General features: G+C 52.8%; 1 protein-coding gene and 1 non-coding gene across 3 annotated transcripts; one reads left to right on the forward strand and one right to left on the reverse strand.

Moving 5' to 3' along the window:
- Positions 1–6,493: 6,493 nt before the first annotated feature.
- TBPL2 (TATA-box binding protein like 2) lies at positions 6,494–23,274 on the reverse strand. 2 transcript variants are annotated; one of them, XM_064152665.1, is made up of 7 exons: positions 22,895–23,274; positions 16,315–16,712; positions 13,611–13,698; positions 12,293–12,384; positions 10,185–10,352; positions 9,548–9,606; positions 6,494–6,760 (listed from the first exon to the last, which is right to left on the reverse strand). In XM_064152665.1, the coding sequence occupies exons 1-7, from the start codon at positions 22,943–22,945 to the stop codon at positions 6,681–6,683; spliced, it is 936 nt and encodes a 311-aa protein (XP_064008735.1). In that variant the 5' UTR covers positions 22,946–23,274; the 3' UTR covers positions 6,494–6,680. The 2 variants fall into 2 exon arrangements, with proteins under 2 accessions (XP_064008735.1, XP_064008729.1); XM_064152659.1 differs by having other exon boundaries at positions 9,548–9,642; positions 22,895–23,273.
- TRNAG-UCC (transfer RNA glycine (anticodon UCC)) lies at positions 22,784–22,855 on the forward strand. The gene has a single exon. It is a non-coding gene; the product is annotated as a tRNA-Gly (tRNA).
- Positions 23,275–23,756: the final 482 nt, after the last annotated feature.

The raw sequence follows: 23,756 nt of genomic DNA on the forward strand, positions 1-23,756 counted from the left end.
GATGGGCCCCGCGCCGCCGGTCACGTGGGGCTGCTTCCGGCCGGGGGCATTGTGGGAAGCGGCGGCGCGTGCGGGGCGCGGGAACGGGCACAGGGCACAGCGCACAGGGGACAGGGCACAGCGCACAGGGGACAGGGCACAGCGCACAGGAGACAGGGCACAGGGCACAGCGCCCGCCCGGCCGCCAGGGCTGCGGCCTCCACCCCCGCTCTGCCCGCAGAACTGACCGCGATGGAAGGGACTTCTCGCATCGTCGAGCCCAGCCTGGCCCCCAGCCCTTCTGATTAGCGACCCCATGGCACCCAGTGCCTCATGCAGCCTGTTCAACGCCTCCGGGCACAGAGACTCCACCACCTCCCTGGGCAGCCCATTCCAATGCCAATCACTCTCTCTGACAACAACTTCCTAACAACATCCAGCCTAGACCTGCCCTGGCACAGCTCCAGACTCTGTCCCCTTCTCCTCTTGCTGCTTGCCTGGCAGCAGAGCCCAACCCCACCTGGCTGCAGCCTCCCTGCAGGCAGCTGCAGGCAGCAATGAGCTCTGCCCTGAGCCTCCTCTGCTGCAGGCTGCACACCCCCAGCTCCCTCAGCCTCTCCTCACAGGGCTCTGCTCCAGGCCCCTCCCCAGCCTTGCTGCCCTTCTCCAAACACCTTCCAGCATCTCAGCAGCTCTCTGGAATCCAGGAGCCCAGAACTGGACACAGCACTGCAGATGTGTCCTGAGCAGCGCTGAGCACAGGGGCAGGATGACTTCCCTGGCTCCTCCACAGGGTGGATGTTTCAGGCACACCCATCGCAGCTTTAAACCTAAACACATCTCATCTCCTTTCTCCTCGCCTGCAGCACCTGCTGAGAGAAGAGGAGCAATCCCTTCCCGGCCCCCAGGGGGAAGGGCAATGTGTGGGTGGTAGTACAGAGATGCACAGACCACATCGGGTTGGAGCACGCTCCCGAATGTCATCTTGTCCAACCCAACCCTCCGTGCAGTCAGCAGGGACACCTCCAGTGGGATCAGGCTGCCCAGGGCAAGATGAACTCTGGTCCTGAAGGTCTCTGGGGATGGAGCCTCCAGCACAGCTCTGGGTAAGCTGTTGCAGTGTTTTACTCTGCCTCTCGTTAAGAGCTTCCTCCTTGTGTCTATCCTAACTCTGCCCTGCTCCAGTTTAAAACCACTGCCTCCCTCCTATCACTACACTTCCAAACAGTCCTTCCCCAGCCTTCCTGTAGGTGCCCTTCAGATGCTGCACTGCAGCTGTAACAGCCTCACTTCTTTCATCCTGTCTTTGTAGGGTGCTCTAGGCTCCTGGTCGTCTTTGTGGCTCTCCTCTGGGCTCATTCCAGCAGGTCTGTGTCTTCATATTGGAGTCCCAGAGCTGTACGTAGTACTCCAGGTGAGATCTCACCAGAGCAGAGTGGCAGAATCACCTCACTTGACCTGCTGACCACCCTCCTTTTGATGGAGACCATGAGGCAATTTGCCTTCTGGGCTGCACACTCCTAGGCCCTGCAGGCACACAGGTCCTGACTCCTAGCAGGCAGGTCAGCCAGCCCAGCATCACACAGCATGGCAAGGAAATGGTGTCCTTTTCTCTCTAAGAGCTGCAGTGTAGGCAGCATTCAGTGCTGCTGGGCCACTGTGCTCACTCAGTCCTGCAGAGAGCAGTGTGGTTGTGTTCTGCTTCCTGGGGTGTTGGGTTCCCATGGTCCTCATGCCCAAACACTGCTGGTCTGTAACCTTTGAGACTACCCTGACCAGTAGCAGAGCAGTGATGGGGCTACCACTGCTGCAGTCCCAAGGGAACCATCCACCCCAGCACCAGTAAAACTGGCTACATGGACTATACATATCAGTGCCAGTCCCTGCATTTACAGTGGAAGAGAAACACATTGATACACATCCTTCAGAGTGACAGACCACTAGGTTTCCTCACCCCAGTGTCAAGGTCAGAGCCAGAATCAGGAGTCAGATGGAATCATCCAGTGTGTAGAAGCAGAGAGCCAGTCCTCTGTGTCAGAATACAGTGGGAAACACCAAGCAATTAGAAGAGGCAATCCACACAAGCTAAAGTATCTTAAAGCAATATCCCCCTTCTGAAATAAAAGCACCATCCAAAATGTCCCAATTTAAAGAGAGGTTCCCTACCTAACTAGCCTATATTGTTTCCCCTTCCTAGTGTGCTCAAGTGCTACAGCACTAGCTTGAGCAGAACTATGCAGAGCCAAGGCTGTTCACAGAATCAACCAGGTTGGAAGAGACCTCCAAGCTCAGCCAGTCCAACCTAGCACCCAGCCCTGGCCAACCAACCAGACCATGGCACTAAGTGCCCCAGCCAGGCTTGGCTTCAACACCTCCAGCCACAGAGACTCCACCACCTCCCTGGGCAGCCCATTCCAATGCCAATCACTCTCTGACAACTTCCTCCTCACATCCAGCCTGAACCTGCCCTGGCACAACTTGAGACTGTGTCCCCTTCTTCTGTTGCTGCTTGCCTGGCAGCAGAGCCCAACCCCACCTGGCTACAGCCTCCCTGCAGGCAGCTGCAGACAGCAATGAGCTCTGCCCTGAGCCTCCTCTGCTGCAGGCTGCACACCCCCAGCTCCCTCAGCCTCTCCTCACAGGGCTGTGCTCCAGGCCCCTCCCCAGCCTTGCTGCCCTTCTCCAAACACCTTCCAGCACCTCAACAGCTCTCCTGAATTCAGGAGCCCAGAACTGGACACAGCACTCAAGGGGTGTCCTGAGCAATGCTGAGCACGGGGCAGAAGAACCTCCCTTGTCCTGCTGCCCACACTGCTCCTGAGCCAGCCCAGGATGCCATTGGCTCTGCTGCCCACCTGGGCACTGCTGCCTCAGCTTCAGCTCCTCTCTCCCAGCACCCCCACGTCCCTCTCTGCCTGGCTGCTCTCAGCCACTCTGGCCCCAGCCCCAAGTGCTGCTTGGGGTTGTTGTGGCCAAAGTGCAGAACCCTGCCCTTGGCCTTGCTTAATCTCCTCCCCTTGGCCTCTGCCCACCCATCCAGCCTGGCCAGGTCCCTCTGCAGGGCTCTGCTACCCTCCAACAGCTCCACAGCTGCTCCTAGCTTGTTGCCATCTGCAAACTTGTTGCCTACGACAAGAGTAACCATGGGAAACGTGAATTTAATCAGCAGTTCAGGGGAAAGGCAGAGCCCATTTCTTATCTGTAAGACTTTATCCATACCTTTAAAGAAAACATTAACTTCGCTATCAAATTTTTGTGGTAAGCTCTTGATCAAAAGGCAGTTTCTTGAAGGGAGCTCATCTTAAACTCTTTCCCCCACCAGCATCTCAACTAAAACGTTGGTTTTCACTTAAAAATGATGACTGTAGCTAAAACTTATCAGCTGTTGCAGCTACAGTGCAAGTACAAGTCCAGCCCATAGCAGTGGAAAGTCTCCAGCACTACAAACAGAAAAGTAAGCCTCTGTTTAGAATAGATCTGAGTGTGGAAATCCATGATTTGACTGCAACAAAGAAACTGATAAGAGAGTTAAGAGCAGTTTATCGTGAGGAAGTGCCTGAGGTGTTGCAGACTTTCCCCAGAGGGGCAGAACCACAGCTATAAAAAGACTGGCGAGGCACACCGCAGGCAAGTTGTAAATCACATCTTCTCCAACTCAAAAGTAAACTTGGGGCAGCAAAATGAAGCCCGTTGGACTAGGGCACCCTGCTCTATGTGTGGTCATCGACCGCGTTTCCAAGGACGCAGGCAGCTTTTGGCCTGGGTTAGTTACTCTTAAGTCATCTAACAGCAACCTCTAGTGGCACATGGAGCTTCCTGACAGGTCTGTCCAATCTTCAGCAGCAAAGAAGGGGAGGAGAATCACAGAATCAACCAGGTTGGAGGAGACCTCCAAGATCATCCAGTCCAACCTAGCACCCAGCCCTATCCAATCAAATCAACAGCAGCGAAGTCCTGTTCTGGGGAAGGGAAAAAAAACAAGACCCACAAACCAAATAACCCCACACAACCAACAGCCACCATGCAGAGAATCACAGGAGGTACCAGCACAAGAAAGGGTCATCTTTGCACTGCTCTCAGGCACTTCACCACTCCGAGCAGGGCTCCTTGCAAAGGAAGCTTTGAGTTCACTGAGATAAAATACAAGAGTCTCATTGTTTCAGCTGCAAAATGACCACGTTTGACATAGTGCCATTGGCTGAGCTCTGCTAAAATAACCCAAATAACTCCTGACTAACCAAAACTTTCTGTTTTCAAGGCCATTTTAAAGGCAGCTCCTAACCAACAGTTCTTTGGTCCAAATAACAAACTTGCATCACCTGAGGGAACTTCATGGATCAAAGCTGGAGATGGAGAGGTTCAGACTGAATGCAAGGAGGAAGTTGTTGAGCATGAGAGTGGTGAGAGGCTGGACTGGGTTGCCCAGGGAGGTGGTTGAGGCCCTATGGCTGAAGGTGTTTGAGGCCAGACTGGCTGAGGCTGTGTGCAGCCTGCTCTAGGGTAGGGTGTCCCTGGGCATGGCAGGGGGGTTGGAACTGGCTGCTCCTTGTGGTCCCTTCCAGCCCTGACTGATTCTATGATTCTAACTTCAGTAATCATAAAATGGTTTAGTTTGGAAGGGACCTCAAAGCTCAGCCAGTTCCAACCCCACACCACAGGCAGGGACACCTTCCACTAGAACAGGTCACTCAAGGCCTCATCCAACCTGGCCTTCAACACCTCCAGGGAGGTTGTGGAGCACAGAAGCACCCAACGTGATCAAAGATCACGTTGGGTGCTTCTGTGCTCCACAGCCTCCCTGGGCAACCTGTGCCAGTGTCTCACCACCCTCACTGCAAAGAATCCTTTCCTAACATCCAGTTTCAATCTCCCCTCTGCCAGTTCAAACCCATTCCTCCTCATCCTGTCATTACAAAACCTTGTCCATAGTCCCTCCCCAGCCCTCCTCTAGGTCCTCCTTCAGATGCAGTAATACCACCAGGTATCATTTTGCTCAAATCTAATGTGTGCCACAGCAGATTACCTAATTTGCTTCTCTACCCCCAGACTTTCTAGGCGTGCTCCAGCACTGCCAGGAACCTCTCATGTCTCCTCTGTAAAGACAGGACTAACACACTACACACAAGTTTATCCCACCAGTAGGATCAGAGTGATTTGACAGATGTCTTGTGCAATCTGCCTTCCATACTCCAACTGACATCAACTCATGCTGGATTTTATAAGCTATAGAATCAAGCAGGTTGGAAGAGACCTCGAAGCTCATCCAGTCCAACCTAGCACCCAGCCCTGGCCAACCAACCAGACCATGGCACTAAGTGCCTCATCCAGGCTTGGCTTCAACACCTCCAGGCACAGAGACTCCACCACCTCCCTGGGCAGCCCATTCCAGTGCCAATCACTCTCTCTGACAACAACTCCCTCCTAACATCAAGCCTAGACCTCCCCTGACACAGCTTGAGGCTGTGTCCCCTTCTTCTCTTGCTGCTTGCCTGGCAGCAGAGCCCAACCCCACCTGGCGACAGCCTCCCTGCAGGCAGCTGCAGACAGCAATGAGCTCTGCCCTGAGCCTCCTCTGCTGCAGGCTGCACACCCCCAGCTCCCTCAGCCTCTCCTCACAGGGCTCTGCTCCAGGCCCCTCCCCAGCCTTGCTGCCTTTCTCTGGACACCTTCCAGCACCTCAACATCTCTCTTGAATTCAGGAGCCCAGAACTGGGCACAGCACTCAAAGTGTGGCCTGAGCAGTGCTGAGCACAGGGGCAGAAGAACCTCCCTTGTCCTGCTGCCCACACTGCTCCTGAGCCAGCCCAGGATGCCATTGGCTCTGCTGCCCACCTGGGCACTGCTGCCTCACCTTCAGCTCCTCTCTCCCAGCACCCCCAGCTCCCTCTCTGCCTGCCTGCTCTCAGCCACTCTGGCCCCAGCCCCAAGTGCGGCTTGGGGTTGTTGTGGCCAAAGTGCAGAACCCTGCCCTTGGCCTTGTTCAGTCTCATCCCATTGGCCTCTGCCCACCCATCCAGCCTGGCCAGGTTCCTCTGCAGGGCTCTGCTACCCTCCAACAGCTCCACAGCTGCTCCTAGCTTGGTGTCATCTGCAAATTTACTGATGCTGGACTCAATCCCCTGCTCCAGATCATCAATAAAGATATTGATCAGGACCGTGCCAAGCACTGATCCCTGGGGCACGCCACTGGTGCCAGCTGCCAACTGGATGTGGCACCATTCACCATCACTCTCTGTCTATAGTGTAGACAAAAAACCCCTTTTGAATTCAGGCATGAAAGCAGAACATGCAGGAGCTCAGCTTCAGTACACTGGAAGCTGAGGCATTTGAGGAAGCTAGTTTGAGGTGCAGTGTTGATTCACCTGTTCAGCAGGAGAGAGAACACAGGGTTTTCTGTTATAGAACACTTTTAAGTGCCACCTTAATATTCCTTCCACTAAAAGAACATTCACTTGGCAAATCTCTCAGCTTGACAGCAGTTGTCAGAACTCAAGTGGAATACAGACAGCTAATCTGAAAGCAAAAACAACCAAACCCTTTTAATAAACTATATTGCAGTTTGCCCTAACCCTGGCACTCAGAGCATTTAGAGCTGCTTAATAACCCACAGCTATACAACTGGGTGCAGGAATTCCCTCACTTCTGTTCCAAACACAGCAGTACAAACCCAGGGGTTACTGTTAATTGCTTTATGGACCATCTTAGGATGATTTCTTGAAGCCTTTTAGAATGGGGTAGATGTTCTCAAATGCTTCATAGATTTCAGAACGCTCCTTTGCTCCTGAAAAGACATTTAGGAAAGAAGAGCTTAAGAATCCAGCTGGAAATAACTGAATGCAGCTCAAGGCTACTAAGATTACAAACCATGGAGAAATGCAGGTGTTTAAAAGCAACCTAGTGGTTTAAGGCAGAATTTTTATCATACTTGTGCCACCTTAAAGAACAGTTTCTAGCTTGCTTTGAGACTGGAGTAGTTGTGTTTAATCCATGGAACCGAAACAACAGCAGTTGATTGCTCTTGACAGGTGCAACACACTGACACTGGAAAGAAAAGAAGTCAACCAAGACCCAAACTGCACAGAGTTACCTACTTAACAGTAACAGCCCTGCCTGTTGATAAGGTAAGTGGAAAGACTAACACTTGAAGGGCATTTCTTGCAGTTCTGGAAGTTGATCCACACCGAGACATCTCCTACTCCAGTTCTGAGAAGCACTGTTGGTTTAAAGCTTTGTTAGCTCACCTGTGATTTCAAACACAGCCTCTTCCCAGGGATCAGTGCTGGGCCCAGACCTGGTCAATATCTCTACTGATGATCTGGACCAGGGAATTGAGTCCAGCATCAGTAAATTTACAGATGACACCAAGCCAGGAGCAGCTGTGGAGCTGTTGGAGGGTAGCAGAGCTCTGCAAAGGGACCTGGCCAGGCTGGATGGGTGGGCAGAGGCCAAGGGGATGAGACTGAACAAGGCCAAGGGCAGGGTTCTGCACTTTGGCCACAACAACCCCAAGCAGCACTGCAGGCTGGGGCCAGAGTGGCTGAGAGCAGGCAGGCAGAGAGGGAGCTGGGGGTGGTGGGAGAGAGGAGCTGAAGCTGAGGCAGCAGTGCCCAGGTGGGCAGCAGAGCCAATGGCATCCTGGGCTGGCTCAGGAGCAGTGTAGGCAGCAGGACAAGGGAGGTTCCAGCTGGAACAAATGGTGGGGAGAGCTTCTTGTGTCTACTTACACATCAAAACCTGCTGGTAGCACTTCCAGGCACAGGGACTCAGAGCTGGCCAAGCAGCAGGACCCCATTACCGCTCTTTTGCCCACCAAATTCACTCCACTCTCCCAAAGCCCCACAACTCTATCCCCTGGCTAACCCCAGAAATAGCAACTACTTAACTGAAAGGTGAAGATTCCCTCCTCAATTTGAACCTGGCCACCTGTGTCAGCAGGGAGCACATAGACTTTGCAGGGTATCAGGGAGTGCCAGGAGTGGGGGGAATGGAGCAAAGCTGGAGATGGGGAGAGTGAGGCTGGAGGTGAGGAGGAAGTTCCTGAGCATGAGAGTGGTGAGAGGCTGGACTGGGTTGCCCAGGGAGGTGGTTGAGCCTCCATCCCTGGAGGTGTTTGAGGCCAGGCTGGCTGAGGCTGTGTGCAGCCTGCTCTAGGGTAGGGTGCCCCTGGGCATGGCAGGGGGGCTGGAACTGGCTGCTCCTCGTGGTCCCTTCCAACTCCCACTGATTCTTTGATCCTATGACTTTCACATACCTCAAAGCTGTGGTGTGAGTGCCTGTACAACACTCAGCTCTCAGGGAACAGATACCATTTACCTTTCAGTACTTCTGGGTAAAAGTGTTTTCAAGAGCTTTAGAAACAAATGTGTCAGGAGTCTGCACTCCAGGAATCCAACTTCTGTTTGGCACAGGCCTGCTGAGCACACTTAGCAAGGCTTTTGCCTTATGAGTGCTCCACCAAGAAGTCTGGAACAAGTTCTCAGATCTCCACCCTTTCCTCTAATAATCTCTACTAAATGTAGTCTGTGAAGTGTTTTAAGAAGTTTGCTTCCTGTCCAAGCAATTTTAAATTGCTTATTGTGATGTTTCCATGTAAGTGCCTGAGTAGTTACTAACATGTCAGCATCCTGCTGGGATTGGAACACAGAATCAGAGAATCAGTCAGGGTTGGAAGGGACCACAAGGAGCAGCCAGTTCCAAGCCCTCCGCCATGGGCACAGACACCCTACCCTAGATCAGGCTGGCCACAGCCTCATCCAGCCTGGCCTCAAACACCTCCCTGGGCAACCCATTCCAGCCTCTCACCACTGTTATGCTCAACAACTTCCTCCTCACCTCCAGCCTCAGTCTCCCCACCTCCAGCTTTATTCCATTCCCCCAGTCCTGTTACTCCCTCACAGCCTCAAAAGTCCCTCCCCAGCTTTTTTGTAGCCCACTTCAGATCCTGGAAGGCCACAAGAAGGTCCCCTGGGAGCCTCCACTTGTTCAGACTGAACAATCCCAATTCTTTCAGTCTGTGCTCACAGCAGAGCTACTGCAGCCTCTGAGCATCCTCCTGGCCCTTCTCTGGACACTCTCCATCATCTCCACATAGTTCTTCTAATGGAGGCTCCAGAACTGTTCAATATCTTTATTGATGATCTGGATCAGGGGATTGAGTCCAGCATCAGTAAATTTGCAGATGGCAGCAAGCTAGGAGCAGCTGTGGAGCTGTTGGAAGGTAGGAGAGCCCTGCAGAGGGAGCTGGCCAGGCTGGATGGGTGGGCAGAGGCCAGTGTGATGAGATTGAACAGGACTGGTACATTGACACACAACATTAAGCTTTGCATAAAAAAAGAAGAGACACTCAAGCTCAACAACATGGAAATCTGAGACATTATGTGAAGCAGTTTGAGACTTTAGTGTAACAATACTGATATTGTTATCTGCAAGAGACAGATAAGCAGCAGTAGGCATTAAAGAGATTGCTGAATGGCTTCACTGTGGCAAGATATTAGTTTAGTTCATGTTAAATGCTTTATCAGCAGCTGTGGTAGCACTCAGTTACAGATGTACAGAGGAGAGCACTTACCAGTCAGTACAACTTTCCCAGACACAAAGATAAGCAGCACTATCCTTGGTTTCACCATCCTATAAATAAGGCCAGGAAACAGTTCGGGCTCATAGCTGTTCCAAAACAAGAATCATAGAATCAGCCAGGTTGGAAGAGAGCTCCAAGCTCATACAGTCCAACCTAGCACCCAGCCCTGGCCAACCAGCCAGACCATGGCACTAAGTGCCCCAGCCAGGCTTGGCTGCAACACCTCCAGCCACAGAGACTCCACCACCTCCCTGGGCAGCCCATTCCAATGCCAGTCACTCTCTCTGACAACAACTTCCTCCTAGCATCCAGCCTAGACCTTCCCCAGCACAACTCCAGACTTTGCCCCCTTCTTCTGTTGCTGCATGCCTGGGAGAGACACCTGCCTGTACTCCACTCCAGTTACTGCTAGTATAAACCTCTCTCTCTTTACTGTAACATGTCTGCAGCCACTTCATGCCTGCTGAAGCAGTGAGCATGTCTTTTCCCAAGCAGAAGGCACACACATGCTAGTCAGTACCCAGTTAATGATGACTCTTGCCAGGCTTGTGCAGCCTCAGAACTTGAGTCTGCAGCTTACACAGACACTGCTCCAAGTCACATGTGATTGTGACTGACTTTTACTTACCTGCTGAACTGCTGATGAGTGAGAACCAAGCCTTCCAGACGGATAGGGAACCTCACATCACAGCTTCCAACCATATTCTGGATCTTGAAGTCCAGGAACTTGGCAGGGAACCCAAGCTTCTGCACCACACGTGCATACTTCCTGGCTGCCAGCCGTGACTGCTCTTCACTAAGAGAAGAGAAAAGGCAGCTTTGATTACTGCTTTCTTCTGCTCTCAAGCTGGGAGTCTCTTAAGAGCCACCACCATGCTGATGCATCCTCCAGAAAGAGATGTGCCACTGCTTAAAATACCATCTATCCCCAGAACCACTGCAGTGAGCTGAAAGGGGAAAAGCCCTTCTGTCATTTTGCTTTCCTCTGGTCTGTTTGAGCACACTGGAGCGTGTGGCATCTCCTCTCAAGAAGCTTCTTTCTGAGTTCCTTACAGCAGCTTCTCAGGGCTGGTGCAAGACCACAGGATATTAGGGGTTGGAAGGGACACGAGGAGATTGAGTCCAACCCTCCTGCCAGAGCAGTGCCACACAATCTAGCACAGCTCACAGAGGAACACATCCAGACAGGCCTTGAAAGCCTCCATGGAAAGAGACTCCACAACCTCTCTGAGGAGCCTGTTCCAGTGCTCTGGGACCCTCACAGGAAAGAAGTTCCCCCTTGTGTTGCAGCTTCCATCCATTGCTCCTTGTCCCATCACAGGGAGCAGTGAGCAGAGCCTGTCCCCCCACCCACTGATTAAATCCCCTCTCAGTCTTCTTTCTCTTCCCCAGCCTAAGCAGCCCCAAGTCCCTCAGCCTCTCCTCAGAAGGCAGCCCTCCAACCCTGCTGGACCCTCTCCAGCAGATCCTTGTCTCTCCTTAACTGGGGAGCCCCAAACTGAAGGCAGTGTTCAAGAGGAGGTCTCAGCAGGGCAGAGTAGAAGCGGGCTACAGACACCAGTACAATCTGGAGCAGTAGGAGGGGCTGGAGGTCAAAGTCATAGGTGAACACATCCTCCTTGAGAGCTTAGGGACATAAACCCCAAGCTGCTGTACTCAAGGAAGAGAACTTCCAAGTACAGAAATAGCCTTGGCTTTTCTCTAGAGGTAGAGATAGTGACTCATGAACACAGACACTAAAGAGTGACTTGACAGGCACCAGTTATGTCCTAATTCACTTGCAAGTCAGTGAGACGTGCCAATAATCCCTTCCTTGGTGGGCACTGTAGCAGCTTTTCTGCTCATGCTCCCTTGCAATGAGAGCAGTCCTTTGCTAAGCAGCTTGGGCAAGGTTTTCTGGAGTTGTTCATCACAAGATGGGAGAAAGCTGCAAGCCCCAGGCTTTAGAAAAGGAGGACAGGCTATCAAAGTTGGGGCTCTTCAGCCTGGAGAAGAGAAGGCTTTGAGGAGACCTTGTGGTGGCCTTCCAGTATCTGAAGGGGGGCTACAGGAAGGCTGGAGAGAGACTATTGACAAGGTCTGATAATGACAGGGTGAGGAGGAATGGGTTTGAACTGGCAGAGGGGAGACTGAAACTGGATATTAGAATCATAGAATCAACCAGGTTGGAAGAGACCTCCAAGATCATCCAGTCCAACCTAGCACCCAGCCCTATCCAACAGCTTCTCAGACCTCTGCAGGGATTCATAGGAAGCACAATCCTGACACTCAGAACAAACATCTGGGTGTTTACCAGCACAGGAGCTTGAGACTAAGTGTTCAAGGCTACACTGGATGAGGCTTTGAGCAAGCTGGGCTAGTGAAAGGTGTCCCTGCCCATTACAGGGAGGTTGGACCTGGAAGATCTTTAAGGTCCTTTCCAACTCAAGCCATTCTCTGATTCTACAGTGAGGGTGGTGAGACACTGGCACAGGTTGAGGGTGGTGAGACACTGGCACAGGTTGCCCAGGGAGATTGTGGAGCACAGAATCACCCAATGTGATCTTTGATCACATTGGGTGATTCTGTGCTCCACAACCTCCCTGGAGGTGTTGAAGGCCAGGTTGAGGCCTTGAGTGATCTGTTCTAGTGGGAGGTGTCCCTGCCTATGTCAGGTGGTTGGAACTGGCTGAACTTTGAGGTCCCTCCCAACCTAACCCATTCTGAGAGTCTATAAAATAAGCAAACCAAACTTACCTTTTTGCTCCTGTGCAGACCATTTTTCCTGAGCTGAAGATGAGGGCTGTTGTTCGTGGCTCCCTGATTCTCATGATCACAGCTGCAAATCTCTGGCAAGTTCAAAAGGAAGACCTCAGCTGAGGCATTTAGCTGGTGCCATATTGCTGTGGATTCTTTCCAGACTTGTCACTTTAAGCTCCATGTGGCATGCATTTCCTTGGTAAAATTATTTACCACCCTGAGATTAATTTCCTCTCCCCTAGGACTAGGTGGACTTAAGAATCATAGAATCAACCAGCTTGGAAGAGACCTCCAAGATCATCCAGGCCAACCTATCCCCCAGCCCTATCCAGTCAACCAGACCATGGCACTAAGTGCCTCAGCCAGGCTTTTCTTGAACACCTCCAGGCATGGTGACTCCACCACCTCCCTGGGCAGCCCATTCCAATGCCAATCACTCTCTCTGTAAGAACTTCCTCCTAACATCCAGAATATTCAGCCACAGCACCACTGCCTTGTCCCTTGCTCTTCCAGAAAGCCCATTATTCCCAGCAAGGTTCCACCTCTAGACCACATTCTAGAGGTATCATGGAATGCAATTTTTCCTTCACTACTTCTTTCCTTCAGTCAACAGTTTCAGGGTAGATATTTCTTCCTCTCAGTGAGGGCTGCTTGAGCCTTTTCACCTGGAGGTAGCTAGCCACAGGTGAGGGAATTAATCTCCTTTAAGTGGCTTAGTAACATCTCATTGCTGGGGCTTTATTTAAAGAAAAAAACCCTCCCCCTGGTCCCCTTTATTGCTTTTAAACAATCCTAAAGAGAGAGTGATTGGCATTGGAATGGGCTGCCCAGGGAGGTGGTGGAGTCTCTGTGGCTGGAGGTGTTGAAGCCAAGCCTGGCTGGGGCACTTAGTGCCATGGTCTGGTTGCTTGGGCATGGCTGGGTGCTAGGTTGGGCTGGCTGAGCTTGGAGCTCTCTTCCAACCTTGTTGATTCTATGATTGGCCAGGGCTGGGTGCTAGGTTGGACTGAATGAGCTTTGAGGTCTCTTCCAACCTGCCTGATTCTATGATTGGCCAGGGCTGGGTGCTAGGTTGGACTGAATGAGCTTGGAGGTCTCTTCCAACCTGCCTGATTCTATGATTGGCCAGGGCTGGGTGCTAGGTTGGACTGAATGAGTTTGGAGGTCTCTTCCAACCTGGTTGATTCTGTCATTTTTAGGACTTGCCCTTGCAGATCAAGACAGTGCTATTAGAATAAGTACAAAGCTCATAAGGAAACTGTATGGGCACCAAGAAAGGGCAGTGAGGGTAAAGCTTTGAGTCCTTAAGATTTACCTTGGGGTTGTACTCTGCATTCCTGGCATGCAGAGCTATGCTCTTCAGATCTAGCTTACAAGCCAGGTTTACAGTTGACACTATGTTCCTGCGGGATGAGAGAGGAATGCTCTTATTGCACAAGCAAGCCACAGCAGAGCCAACCCCCAATGGCATTAGCTTCATAGGAAGTCACACCCCAATTAGTAATTGCCATCAGCTGATTTCCTGCCTGCCTCTTTCCCACTGTAGCAATGAGCTACTTTTGGCAAAACCTAAGTAATTCAGTGACAGAATTTACAGTTTCTGAGGTCTAACAAGGTATAAAATGATTAGTCCCTGAATACCAACTTTGCCTGTCTTCCAATGACTGCATCACTGGAGGCTTTCACAGCTTGAAACTGAGCCTTTGCTGAGCACTTAGAGTTACTCCAGCACTCTTAAGCTAGGTAAGGGGATGTTATTTTGGCCAGCTATCAAATATTCCATAGTTGCCCTAACCTAGACAGGATCTATTGATGAGGCCAGAATTTCTCACACATGAAAGTGCCCCTTTCCTGCTCTCAGAAAAGCAGACTGACATCTTCAGCAGCCTGGATTCATCCCTCTTGCTGGAAGAAATCCTCCTAGGTGCTAGGTTGGGCTGGATGATCTTGGAGGTCTCTTCCAACCTGGTTGATTCTGTGATTCTATGATTTTTTTCAAGTATTTTTGCATTTTCATCGGGGGCTGCTGGAGGAGAAGCTCAGCAGGAGCCAGCAGTGTGCACTTGCAGCCCAGAAAGCCAAGCAGAGCCTGGGCTGCAGCAGCAGAAGTGTGGCCAGGGCCAGGGAGGGGATTCTCCCCCTCTGCTCTGCTGAGACCCCACCTGGAGTCCTGCATCCAGTTCTGGAGCTCTCATTACAAGAAGGATGCTGGAGAGTGTCCAGAGCAGGGCCAGGAGGATGCTGAGAGGCTGCAGCAGCTCTGCTGTGAGCACAGACTGAAAGAGTTGGGGCTGTGCAGGCTGGAGCAGAGGAGGCTCCCAGGGGACCTTCTTGTGGCCTTACAGGATCTGAAGGAGGCCTCCAAAGAAGCTGGGGAGGGACTTTTGAGGCTGTGAGGGAGTGGCAGGAGTGGGGGGAATGGAGCAAACCTGGAGGTGGGGAGAGTGAGGCTGGAGGTGAGGAGGAAGTTCCTGAGCATGAGAGTGGTGAGAGGCTGGACTGGGTTGCCCAGGGAGGTGGTTGAGGCCCCATGGCTGGAGGTGTTTGAGGCCAGGCTGGCTGAGGCTGTGTGCAGCCTGCTCTAGGGTAGGGTGTCCCTGGGCATGGCAGGGGGGCTGGAACTGGCTGCTCCTTTTGGTCCCTTCCAGCCCTGACTGATTCTGAGTCATCTTGCCGTCTGAAGTGACTAACAGTGCATTCTGTACGTAACTTCTACCATGCACTTGCCCCTCCCAGAGGCTCTTTCTCCCAGGAGAGACTCTTCCCCCTTACCAAGCCAGAGACATTTTGGATACTCACACAGCACATTTATCAAGTCTGTTCTCCCCTGGTTTACTAAGCTGCATATCCTTCTGTGCCACTTCCATATCTGTGTTGCACTGATGAGCACAGTACTCAATTGCCCTCTAATATTGGCAGTTCATTTGCTCCATTACCACCTTACGGAGGAATGACTGCCCTCAGCCCCTCCCCCCCCCTCCTATTTCCCAGTGGGCTTCTTGAAGACCAAACCTTGCTTGCTGCATTCTCTGTGGGAAACGTCAGAGCAGTGCCTTGCAGTTTCAGCAAAGCCATGACTCTTTTTATGCTGCATTGAATCATAGAATCAGCCAGGCTGGAAGAGACCTCCAAGCTCATCCAGTCCAACCTCGCTGACAACTTCCTCCTAACACCCAGCCTAGACCTCCCCTGGCACAGCTTGAGGCTGTGTCCCCTTGTTCTGTTGCTGCTTGCCTGGCAGCAGAGCCCAACCCCACCTGGCTACAGCCTCCCTGCAGGCAGCTGCAGACAGCAATGAGCTCTGCCCTGAGCCTCCTCTGCTGCAGGCTGCACACCCCCAGCTCCCTCAGCCTCTCCTCACAGGGGCTGTGCTCCAGGCCCCTCCCCAGCCTTGCCCTTCTCTGGACACCTTCCAGCACCTCAACATCTCTCTTGAACTGAGGAGCCCAGAACTGGACACAGCACTCCAGGGGTGGCCTGAGCAGTGCTGAGCACAGGGGCAGAAGAACCTCCCTTGTCCTGCTGCCCACACTGCTCCTGAGCCAGCCCAGAATGCCATTGGCTCTGCTGCCCACCTGGGCACTGCTGCCTCCTCTTCAGCTCCTCTCTCCCACCACCCCCAGCTCCCTCTCTCCCTGGCTGCTCTCAGCCACTCAGTCCCCAGCCTATAGTGCTGCTTGGGGTTATTGTGGCCAAAGTGCAGAACCCTGCACTTGGCCTTGTTAAATCTCATCCCATTGGCCTCTGCCCACCCATCCAGCCTGGCCAGGTCCCTCTGCAGGGCTCTGCTACCCTCCAACAGCTCCACAGCTGCTCCTAGCTTGGTGTCATCTGCAAACTTACTGATGCTGGACTCAATCCCCTGGTCCAGATCATCAATAAAGATATTGAACAGGACTGTGCCCAGCACTGATCCCTGGGGCACGCCACTGGTGCCAGCTGCCAACTGGATGTGGCACCATTCACCAGCACTCTCTGGGCTCTGCCATCCAGCCAGTTCTTGAGCCAGCACAACTTACTGCAGCTGAGGAACTATGCCAGTGCTTTCTGAGGCAGATGTCACCGGGGTCATGGGGGTCAGAGGACGGCATGCGTCGGGTGCTTCAGGAGGTGGTTGAGCTGCACCTGGGTCATACAAGCTGTTCTCATCCACATAGCCTCTGCCATCCTCATTTCTTGACATTGACCCATCAAGCTCTTTTTGGTTTTCATGACCATCTTCAGACTGAGTTTGTTCTTTATCTTGGGTAACATCTGGAAGAAAGCTGAGGTCCACAGAGGAAAAGTCCACAGGAAGCTCTTTGGACTGATTAAACTGAGAACTGAACAGTGCATCTTCGGTTGATTGGATTGGAAGGTCTACATCATAAAGGTTCATGGGCAGAAAGAGATGAGGAGGACTTGCTGAGAGGTCATCCTTCAATACAGAAGAAGGATCATTAAGGAAACTGCATTAAAACATTTAGTCTTGAGTCATAGAATCAGTCAGGGCTGGAAGGGACCACAAGGAGCAGCCAGTTCCAACCCCCCTGCCATGCCCAGGGACACCCTACCCTAGAGCAGGCTGCACACAGCCTCAGCCAGCCTGGCCTCAAACACCTCCAGCCATGGGGCCTCAACCACCTCCCTGGGCAACCCCTGCCAGCCTCTCACCACTCTCCTGCTCAGCAACTTCCTCCTCACCTCCAGCCTCACTCTCCCCACCTCCAGGTTTGCTCCATTCCCCCCACTCCTGACACTCCCTCACAGCCTCAAAAGTCCCTCCCCAGCTGTTTTGTAGCCCCCTTCAGACGCTGGAAGGCCACAAGAAGGTCCCCTGGGAGCCTCCTCTGCTCCAGCCTGCACAGCCCCAACTCTTTCAGTCTGTGCTCACAGCAGAGCTGCTGCAGCCTCTGAGCATCCTCCTGGCCCTGCTCTGGACACTCTCCAGCATCTCCACAGCCCTCTTGTCCCAGAGGCTCCAGAGCTGGATGCAGGACTCCAGATGGGCTCTCAGCAGAGCACAGCAGAGGGGGAGAATCCCCTCCCTGGCCCTGCTGGCCACACTTCTGCTGCTGCAGCCCAGGCTCTGCTTGGCTTTTTGGGCTGCAAGTGCACACTGCTGGCTCCTGCTGAGCTTCTCCTCCACCAGCACCCCCAAGTGCCTCTCCTCAGGGCTGCTCTCCAGCCACTCACTGCCCAGCCTGGAGTTGTGCTTGGCATTGCCCTGACCCAGCTGCAGGACCCTGCACTTGGTTCCCCAGTTCATCTTCCATTTAATGAAGAAGTTTCAATCATTGCAGCAAGTAAAACATGTCCCTTGCTTGCCTACCAGCATGTAAATATCCAGGCCACTTCTATAGGGGAGAGCTGCATTTTCCCACCACACTTCAAAGGCAGTCTAGAAAGCTCCTGTAATACCTCAAACAGGTAAGCACTTCACTCAGCAGTGACTGGAGGTACAGTGTGGGCACTTTGCCCTTCAAAGCCGTTGTCATTCACATAAACAATGCAATTACTCCTCAGTTTTTAAAGGAAGGCAGCTGGCACTTTTTGGCTGGCTGTAACCCCCATGTGGTACAGCACTATTTCATAGCACCATAGAACCAACCAGGTTGGAAGAGGCCTCCAAGCTCATCCAGTCCAACCTAGCACCCAGCCCTGGCCCATCAACCAGACCATGGCACTAAGTGCCCCAGCCAGGCTTGGCTGCAACACCTCCAGCCACAGAGACTCCACCACCTCCCTGGGCAGCCCATTCCAATGCCAATCACTCTCTCTGACAACAACTTCCTAACAACATCCAGCCTGGACCTGCCCTGCCACAACTCCAGACTCTGTCCCCTTCTTCTGGTGCTGCTTGCCTGGCAGCAGAGCCCAACCCCACCTGGCTACAGCCTCCCTGCAGGCAGCTGCAGACAGCAATGAGCTCTGCCCTGAGCCTCCTCTGCTGCAGGCTGCACACCCCCAGCTCCCTCAGCCTCTCCTCACAGGGCTGTGCTCCAGGCCCCTCCCCAGCCTTGCTGCCCTTCTCCAAACACCTTCCAGCACCTCAACATCTCTCTTGAACTGAGGAGCCCAGAACTGGACACAGCACTCAAGGGGTGGCCTGAGCAGTGCTGAGCACAGTGGCAGAAGAACCTCCCTTGACCTCCTGGCCACACTGCTCCTGATGCAGGCCTAGGATGGTGTCAGTGTGGTGTTGGGTTTGTGCAACAGCGGGCAGCAGCTCACAGAACCACGACCACATTCTCCTTTCAGCTGCTGGAAGTGACTAGACAGAGCATGCCAGCAGACGCAGCATCCTTTCCCGGCTGAAGCATGCTCCATACCTGCCAGCAAGGTTCTTACATAGTAGTGTCCTTCTTTATCTGCTATTGGTTACTAAAAGCTATTAAAAAGGCATCATAATATTGATGAGGCAGGAGCTTAAGGGAGGATTTATTCCCTTCTCAATTAGGGCATCAGCCTTCTAGTTAGTGGGGAGCTTGTTCAGGGGCAGCACCCAGAGGAGGGGGCAGCACCCAGAGGAGGGGGCAGCACCCAGAGGAGGGGGCAGCACCCAGAGGAGGGGGCAGCACCCAGAGGAGGGGGCAGCACCCAGAGGAGGGGGCAGCACGGACTAGAAGATGCATACAAGAGGTGTGTGTTCATTCAGGCATGAGATTCAAAAGAGTGTGAGAAGTCCAAGCACAGATCAGAGCAGTGCACAAGACTGAGGCCCTTGAGCTGGCAGGAAGTGCCTAAGCTCCATCGGGAGCAGGGTTTCCAGATCAGTGCTTTTCAGCCTTGAGCTGGTGCTGCTCTGTGTTCTGTGCTAGTCAGCTCACTTAGCAAAGCAGCCATGCACACAGGGAGATCTCCACTTCTACTCTGCAGTATATTTGGCTGTAGACATTAGGAAAACTCTAAGTGACAAATCCTCCCAGTGAACTTTACCATCTCATACAGCTGGGATTGACTCTAGCTCTGAAAGCATCACAAACATCTAAACCTGTTTCTACAACAGACTTCTAGATGCAGAGTCCAACGAGATGGGACTGGAGGTGAGGAGGAAGTTCCTGAGCATGAGAGTGGTGAGAGGCTGGACTGGGTTGCCCAGGGAGGTGGTTGAGGCCCCATGGCTGGAGGTGTTTGAGGCCAGGCTGGCTGAGGCTGTGTGCAGCCTGCTCTAGGGTAGGGTGTCCCTGGGCATGGCAGGGGGGTTGGAAGTGGCTGCTCCTTGTGGTCCCTTCCAACCCTGCCTGATTCTATGATTGTAGATCAGTTGAGGCTGCTCCCCTTAACCCTCAGCTCTTTGGAAAACAGGATTCAAGAGCACTATCTGAGAATTAAGAGGTCACTTACAAATGTATTAACAGTTAAAACAATATTTCATAGGGCAGCTAAAGTGCATCTACTCCAAGTCTTGTTTTCCATTAGCAAGAGAAGGAAGGCAGAGTCTCTGCAACACCTCCAGTGGACTACAGCTTAGTGATCCAGGAGCCAATTAGGAAAGCTTTGTATGAATCATGATGTGACCTAAGTGATACAGAAAAGAACCACAGAATTGTTTAGGCTGGAAAAGACCTTCAGTATCACCAAGCCCAGCCATTAATCTGGCACTACCAGGCCTGGTGCTAAACCATGACTCCCAGCACCACACCTACACATCTTTTACTTTGCTCCATAGGAGGAGACTGCATCACTTCCTCAAACAGCCTCCTCAACAAGTCCTTCTATGGAGAAATTTTTCCTGATATCCAAATTAAACCTCCTTTGGCACAACTTGTGACCATTTCATCTCATCCTGTCACAACCTGGGAGAAGAGAGGAGTGCCTACTTGGCTCTAACCTCTTTTTGGGTGGCAGTAGACAGCAATAAGGTCTCCCCTCAGCCTCCTTTTCTCCAGGCTAAACAGCCCCAGTTCTCCAGGCCACTCCTCCCATGAGACTGGTGTTTTAAGACCCTTCATGAGCTCTGTTATCCTTCTCAACTCAATGTATTGGGTTGCCCAGGGAGGTGGTTGAGGCCCCATGGCTGGAGGTGGTTAAGACCAGGCTGGATGAGGCTGCGGCCACGCTCACCTAGGGTAGGGTGTCCCTGGGCATGGCAGAGGGTTGGACCTGGCTGATACTTGTGGTGCCTGCCAACCTTGACTCATCTATGATTCTATGCCTTTCTTGCAGTGAGGGGCTCAAGACTGAACCCCGTACCCAAGGTGTGGCCTCACCAGTTCCAAGTACAGGGAGGCTGTCACCTCATCACTGCAAGCCTGTGCATCAGATATTATGCTAGCAAAGGGCAGCAGAGATTATGAGAGCATCCTCAGTTTGCAGCATAGCTTAAAGAACAAAGCTAAGGGGAAAATGGGTGGCATATGAGTCTGGAAATATTAAACTGCTGTAAATTAACAACAAAGACCACAAAGTAAAAAGCATAGTGCAGGTATGAACAGAACCCAAATCTTCCATTCTGATCAGATTTCAATACAACTGGTCTGGGAAAAAGCCCTCACAGGGTTAAGCACTGAGGAAGATTGGCTTCTTGTTAGCCAGATGCTCAGAGGCTGTGAAAGGGGGCACAAGACCATGTTTGTGTTGGGCCAGCTGCCAAGGGTTATTGCTGCAGACTCTAGGTTAATTAACTTCACTGAAGGCCCCCATCAACTGCATAGCTTTGGACATCTCCCAGCAGCAGTAGGAAAGAGATTTCACACATAGATCCTATCTGAGGTCACTAAGCTTGGGGCAGCATGAGGAGAGACAGCCATTTTCACTTCAGCTGCAGGAATCCCTGCAAGCCAGGTACACCTAAATCACCTCCAGCTGCTTCAAGCACACTTGAAAGTCATTTATTTTTTACTTCTGCAACAACATTTGGCACATCTGCTGCTGTCAGGCATCCCACACAGTGAATCTGACACCCCAAAACCTTGGCAGCATTTGTGGTCATAGAATCGACCAGGTTGGAAGAGAGCTCCAAGCTCAGCCAGCCCAACCTAGCACCCAGCCCTGGCCAAGCAACCAGACCATGGCACTAAGTGCCCCAGCCAGGCTTGGCTGCAACACCTCCAGGCACAGTGACTCCACCACCTCCCTGGGCAGCCCATTCCAGTGCCAATCACTCTCTCTGACAACAACTTCCTAACAACATCCAGCTTGGACCTGCCCTGGCACAGCTTGAGACTGTGTCCCCTTCCTCTGTTGCTGGGCACTTAGCAGCAGAGCCTAACTGCACCTGGCTACAGCCTCCCTTCAGACAGCAATGAGCTCTGCCCTGAGCCTGCTCTGCTGCAGCCTCTCCCCCCACAGGGCTGTGCTCCAGGCCCCTCACCACCTTCATCACCCTTCTCTGGGCACGTTCCAGTGCCTCAACGTCTCTCCTGAATTGATGAGCCCAGAACTGGAAGCCTGCTTATACTCAGCACACACTTTATAGGGCAGATCTGAAAAGCAGTTTCAGATCAACAAGATGCATCTGTGGAAGCTGTATTCCTTGGGTGAAGTCCATGCTGTGGGCTCCCACCTTCTCCTGGTCCATCACTCTGCTGCCTCTACAACCACCTCAGACCAGGAGGGCTGTTTCAGAAAAAAGGAATCTTTCCAAACGTTTACCAACCCACCTGAAGAGATCCAAGCCTCTTTCCCCCTCGGTGCCAACACTCCCCAGTAGCCAGGCTGATCCCTGCCAACAGCAGGAGTTTAAATGCAATATCATCCCTTTAGCAGCAGGAAGACCTCCTTCAGCACAGAGCCCCTCCAGGGCTCCTCCAGACAGCTCCAGACCATTATCACAGAATCATTTGGAGCAGATGTCCAAATGATTCTGGTCCAACCACCAACCTAAGACTTCTATGACCATTAAACTGTGTCCAGAAGCATCATGTCCACTTGTTGCCTTTACGCCTCCAGGGACAGTGAGTCTACACTTCCCTGTGCAACCTGTTCCAATGCCCAACCACTCTTTCTGTATTGACATTTTTCCTGATGACCAACCTAAACCTCCCCAGCACATCTTGAGGACCTTTCATCTCATCCTGTCACTTGCTCCCTGGGAGAAGAGACAAACCCCTGTCTGGCTCCAGCCTTCTTTCAAGGAGTTGTGGAGGTCTCCTTTCATTCTCCTTTTCTCCAGGCTAAACCCCAGTACCCTCAGCTGCTCCTCACCAGCCCTGTCCTCCAGACCCTTCACCAGACTTACTCTAGCCCCTCGACATCTTTGTTGTAGTGAGAGTCCCAAAGCTGCACGTGGTTAACATAAGGCTGGACTGGAGGTAGCATCCTGGTGGGCAGGGGCAGAGAGCAGATTTGCATGGTGGCACCATGCCCTCGGCAGCCCAAGACAGACTGGTCGGGGCAGATAGAAGCTTCGCGGCGTGACAGAGCGCCCCAGTAGTCTAAGCCAGGCTGGGACGGAGACAGAGAAGCTTCTCAAAGCAAGACACCCACGAACAAACGAGGTTCGAATCGGTTTGAGCCAGGGAGACACTACACTTGTAAGCCGGGCTGGGAGCATTGCGTGCAGCCGCGTTGGTGGTATAGTGGTGAGCATAGCTGCCTTCCAAGCAGTTGACCCGGGTTCGATTCCCGGCCAACGCAGGACCTTCCTTTTCTTTTTCTCCCCAGCCCCGCACTTACCTGCCCGTCGCAGTGCTCCAGGTACCCCTCCAGCGGCGATCCGCCCTCCATGGGCGCCGCCAGCCGCCCCCGTCACCCCCGAACAACCTTCCCGTCCACCCCAGCTCGGGCTTCAGCGCCGCGGAGCAGCGGCCGCGGCAGCTGCGGCTGGTTTTGTGAGCACCCCAATCAAAGAGCCTTTGAGGCTTTCACCTGTCTCTCGGCGGGTTTGGCTGCGGGCGCGGTCGGAGGAGCAGGGCTGGAGACATCGGAGTCTCCTCCTGTGCTTCCCGGGAATTTTCAACCAACCTGCTTCTGAGCCCCTCCGAGCCTGCTCCCTTCTGCGGGGCTTGAAGGTGAACGAGTTGGAGCTGCGACCCAGAGTTCGCAGAGATAATGCTTTGCCTCTTGCTGCTGCTTTTTAGCCAGCAAGAGTAAAGAGCCCTGAATTGCTCCCACCTGCCTCATCGGCGGCAACGAGGCACATCTGCCGCTCTCAGAGAGGCCCCAGGCCGAAAGGATAAACCTCCGACTCCAGCTGTTGCAATGAAATGGTCCAGTTTGGGCTGAGCCAGCATTGCTAAGGCTGCTTAGGGGGAGGCAGCCATTACTGTCTTCCCCTTGCAGACATCTCCCCTGCTTGTGTTTCTGGTTCTGCCCTCTCTGAGTGATGATTTAGGGCTGTTCTCTTCCCAAAAGACTCACGTGGAGAGTCCGGGTCTGAGGCAGTGTGTTCCTAGGAGTGACTTAGAATCATAGAACCAAGCAGGTTGGAAGAGAGCTCCAAGCTCATCCAGTCCAACCTAGCACCCAGCCCTGCCCAACCAACCAGACCATGGCACTAAGTGCCCCAGCCAGGCTTGGCTTCAACACCTCCAGGGAT

Source organism: Pogoniulus pusillus, chromosome 1 (assembly GCF_015220805.1).
Source record: "Pogoniulus pusillus isolate bPogPus1 chromosome 1, bPogPus1.pri, whole genome shotgun sequence".
NCBI classification, from domain to species: domain Eukaryota; kingdom Metazoa; phylum Chordata; class Aves; order Piciformes; family Lybiidae; genus Pogoniulus; species Pogoniulus pusillus.